The sequence below is a fragment of the Anneissia japonica genome, unplaced genomic scaffold (genome assembly GCF_011630105.1).
Source record: "Anneissia japonica isolate Jap-2015-1 unplaced genomic scaffold, ASM1163010v1 scaffold7447_len134812_cov206, whole genome shotgun sequence".
Classification (NCBI taxonomy): domain Eukaryota; kingdom Metazoa; phylum Echinodermata; class Crinoidea; order Comatulida; family Comatulidae; genus Anneissia; species Anneissia japonica.
The window spans coordinates 4,741-9,251 of NW_022743975.1; the positions used below are offsets into that span (position 1 = coordinate 4,741).

Consider the following 4,511-nt stretch of genomic DNA (forward strand, 5'->3'; position numbering starts at 1 on the left):
AGATGTGTATAAAATAACAATTACTATCAACACTGCAGTACCCACTGCTTACTTGGACTCAAATTCAACCCTGGCCATCAGGCGCAAGCTCGGTGGTCTAGAGGTATGATGCCAGGCTAGTGATCTGGAGATCGTGGGTTCAAGTCCCACCCGAGAACAACTTGCGATTTTTTTCGCAGTTGTTTTCAAATGTACTGAGTATTTGGTACATTTCCACGTAAGGTGGGGCAAAATTACACGTATACATGTTTCTCCTGACGCAAATCCAGTTGTCTATTATTCCATCACGACAATAACAATTACTATCAACACTGCAGTACCCGCTGCTTACTTGGACTCGAATTCAACCCTGGCCATCAGGCGCAAGCTCGGTGGTCTAGAGGTATGATGCCAGGCTAGTGATCTGGAGATTGTGGGTTCGAGTCCCACCCGAGAACATGCGATTTTTTTTTTCTCAGTTATTTTCAAATGTACTGAGTATTCAGTACATTTCCACGTCAGGTAGGGCAAAATTACATCTATACATGTTACTCCTGACGCAAATCCAGTTATTGTCTATTATTCCATCACGACAATAAAAATTACTATCAACACTGCAGTACCCGCTGCTTACTTGGACTCGAATTCAACCCTGGCCATCAGGCGCAAGCTCGGTGGTCTAGATATGATGCCAGGCTAGTGATCTGGAGATCGTGGGTTCGAGTCCCACCTGAGAACAACTTGCGATTTTGTTCGCAGTTGTTTTCAAATGTACTGAGTATTCGGTACATTTCCATGTCAGGTAGGGCAAAATTACACCTATAGAATAATGCATATCAAATCAGTTGCAATGCCTATTGACTAAATCAGGTCTTGAGAAATAATGTAGTTGCTATGACCTGATGTTTTTCAAAGTTTGATTATTGTTGCTATTATCTAATAAGAGCAACAGAAATTATTAATTCCTTGAAAAGATTAAGCTGGGTCCAGCTAAAGCTTGAAAAATAAAAGACTTATACATTAAAATTTTTATTAGTTCAAAAATTGGATCATCCAAAAAAAAAATTTTAAGAATAAAATCTATTTATATGGACCCCAACCAAAATAAGCACTCAAAGCTATATTGGGTATTCCAGAAAAATATGTAATAACATATTTAAATTTTGTTTCTGAATCTTCTAAAACAATCATAAAATCAAATAAAATCACAATCTTTATAGTAGTTACTTCTATACAATTGTCTGCCTCTGTTTCAATCTGTATGGTATAAAAAAAATACAAAGCTAAAATGTTGATTTTACTTACAATCCAATGATCTTCGTGACAACCGACGATCACCTTTACTATTATTCAGTATAAATGCAGCTTGTGCAACTACAACAGAATAAATGCAACAGAAACAAGACAGTTAATAATTATAGTGATGTCATCATTGTAACTCGTAATAAACAACAAAAAAAACTGCAAATTTAATATAATAATAATTTCCACTAGTTTATGATATACAACATATTAATAAATGCTTAGTATTACACACATAAAGAAAATCATTTTTAATATTCAGTATTTAATACTCAATACTTTACAAATTTCATGGGCACAATTAAAAATTGAATTTCAACAATGGGCATCATAAACAAGGTTTGATAGTACATTATCATCAGAAAACTTGAAACCAACATACAGGAAATAAGATTTATAGAAGTCTGATTATGACAGAATAGGCACAAGATGGTAGACTAATGTATATAAGACTGACAGACATTAACAAACCTTGGAAAAACTCATCATCGTCTTTTTTATGGAATATAACATCACCCTGTGAGGGTGCTACATCATAGCGTGCACCACGTGAAAATGGTGATCGTGAGTACTTGATCTGGCTGTCATTGTCATCTGGATGTGTGTTTGCTAACCACAAACGATTTGGGTTACCATAAACAGCTTCTATATATAACACAAATCATGCAGTTATTTCATGCAGTGAAGTAACAAATGTAGCAATATCTTAACTGTAAAGTCAGAAAGGTTTAATTACCACCACACCATTATTAAATGTGTTATGTTGCCAAATGTTCTAATGAGGATATTGATTTTTTTAAAAGTTATATACTAAGTCATTTATGTTGTGGCAGACAAAAACCTTTGGGTATAGTAACTTGTTCCTCTTTTGTTCTGAACCCTCCTCCTTCATTTTTGTATGATGTTATAAATTTGAAGGAAATAAGATATTATTATCATTATGTATAAACACAACTCCTCCATCAATTTTATATATTTCCCTTGTCCTTTTTTTGTCTAGCAATGACATGAAAGCATGTGCTTCCTCTGTTCTACACTATTACAGTATGTGCAATGTAGTTAGTAGCGGAGCTATAGCTTTCAGGTTAGACACTTAGGGCCCGTTAGAGCAAAAAACGCCAACCGTATTCCATTTATTTCACCAGGTAATCGCGCTGTGCACTCAGCAGGTGGTCGACCGTAAAATACTGTATGTGTAACGAAATTATTCCGTAAGTAAATTTCAACTTATCCCATGGTCAACAACCCATTCTTTGTTTACTTGCTACTGCTGCTATAACCATATATACCTCCTTGCTATAACCAGCCCACGTAGACATAGACATAGACATCACTTTATTAATCCAAATCCTTGGAAATTACATTGCTCTTTCAATAAATTAAGCAGGAAAAGTAATTCAATGCAATCTATCTTACATATCTACCATTAAACAGGTAAATGCCCCTCGCAATGAATGAGTTAGAATAACGGTTCGTGTTAGCAGCCGGTACCCTCAGTCTACCGCTGCGTTGTATAACGCAACTAGCAATAGTTGAATGTAACGGGTGACTTTCGCACGTTATCAAACTTATTAACTAGTCGTTCTTCGTAGACTGAGTGCACCGATTGCAGTTCCGAACCGATAATCTTCCCAAACCTGTTAACAAACTTCTGTAATCTGTCCCTATCACCTTGTGAAATAATCCCACCCCAACAAACTAAGCAGTAACAAAGTAATCCGAGAATAATAGAATTATAAAATGACAGCATTATCTCCTTCCTGACCTGAAAAGAATTAAGTTTCCTAAAGCAAAACATTCTCACATTAAGTTTCTTAACTAAATGGTCACAGAAAATTCCCCACGACAGTTGATTATCATAGATTACCCCCAGATATTTATACGATGTAACGTGTGCTATTTCTTTATTTTCAATAATGATACTTTCTTCCTTAACCCGCTTTTTTCGAAAATCAATCACCATTTCTTTCGTTTTCTCTGTATTAATTTCAAGAAAGTTATCTTTACAATAAGACACAAACCTTTGAATTTCTGAAATATACAAAGACAGGTCGTCCTTCCTAATTAGACCCAAGATTACGTACACACAGCGCGGCACTGTGGAACGATAATGTAGCTCAATAAATTATAATGGCTGCTTTAAAATCTGTACGTAGGCTAGTTTATTCAAGTTTATTTCTCCGAATAATGGTAAATCTACAGATGCTACTAAATTTAGATTTCGTCGTGCATGTGTGAGGAGGCGAAGGGGAGCTGCAACCACGCCTGGGCCGTAACCTATTGAATTTGGCGCTGGGCTGTGGACAAAACATTTGGAAAAACAATTAAGGTTGATTTATCATTGCCTCCGGCTCCAAGGTCATTCCATACATGGTATTCTACCCAGCAATTTGGTAATTACCCAAATGGTAAGGTAATTAGACTAGTGTCCAAGCGGTTTTAGAAAGTGTGTACTGGTGAATTAACTAGTAAATCGCACAGATATTTTTTCGCTCGAACGGGCCCTTACTTTCTAATCTAGGATCCTGGGTTAAACTCCTGTCAAGTAACAGGAATTCTACTTATGTATGAAACCAACTCCACTCAAAATGCCACTTTTCAGAGTTAATTTACTCATGTTTTGTTACATGACTAATGATTGGATCTTCTAGAGCATAATGAGTGAAAAAATGCTTCACCACGAACAGGTACTTTGTTGTCTATACACATGCTTGGTGGGTCAATGAGTGTGGCATTCTTAACACATATTGTTTTGCTTTACCAATTAACAGGTACTTTGTTCTCTATGCACATGTTTGGTCGGTCAGTGAATATATGAGTGTGGCATATCTTAACACATAGTTTTCTTTTACCAACGAACAGGTCTATGCACATGCTTGGTGGGTCAATGTGTATATGAGTGTGTCATATCTTAACACACACTGTTTTGTTTACCAATTAACAGGTACTTGGTTCTCTATGCACATATTTGGTCAGTCAGTGAGTATATGTGCTGTCTCTTATACACATCTAGATGTGTATAAGAGACAGGTAGACATAGACATAGACATAGACATCACTTTATTAATCCAAATCCTTGGAAATTACATTGCTCTTTCAATAAATTAAGCAGGAAAAGTAATTCAATGCAATCTATCTTACATATCTACCATTAAACAGGTAAATGCCCCTCGCAATGAATGAGTTAGAATAACGGTTCGTGTTAGCAGCCGGTACCCTCAGTCTACCGC

General features: G+C 36.2%; 1 protein-coding gene across 1 annotated transcript in view; it reads right to left on the reverse strand.

Moving 5' to 3' along the window:
- LOC117119552 overlaps positions 1 to 4,511 on the reverse strand; it is a gene marked incomplete at its 3' end in the record, with an annotated part of 27,656 nt that overhangs the window by 4,727 nt on the left and 18,418 nt on the right. Inside the window, exons 11-12 of the mRNA XM_033264376.1 lie at positions 1,753 to 1,926; positions 1,285 to 1,353 (exon numbers count right to left, since the gene is read on the reverse strand). Coding sequence (XP_033120267.1) covers positions 1,285 to 1,353; positions 1,753 to 1,926 — 243 coding nt within the window. The remainder of the gene's footprint in view (positions 1 to 1,284; positions 1,354 to 1,752; positions 1,927 to 4,511) is intronic.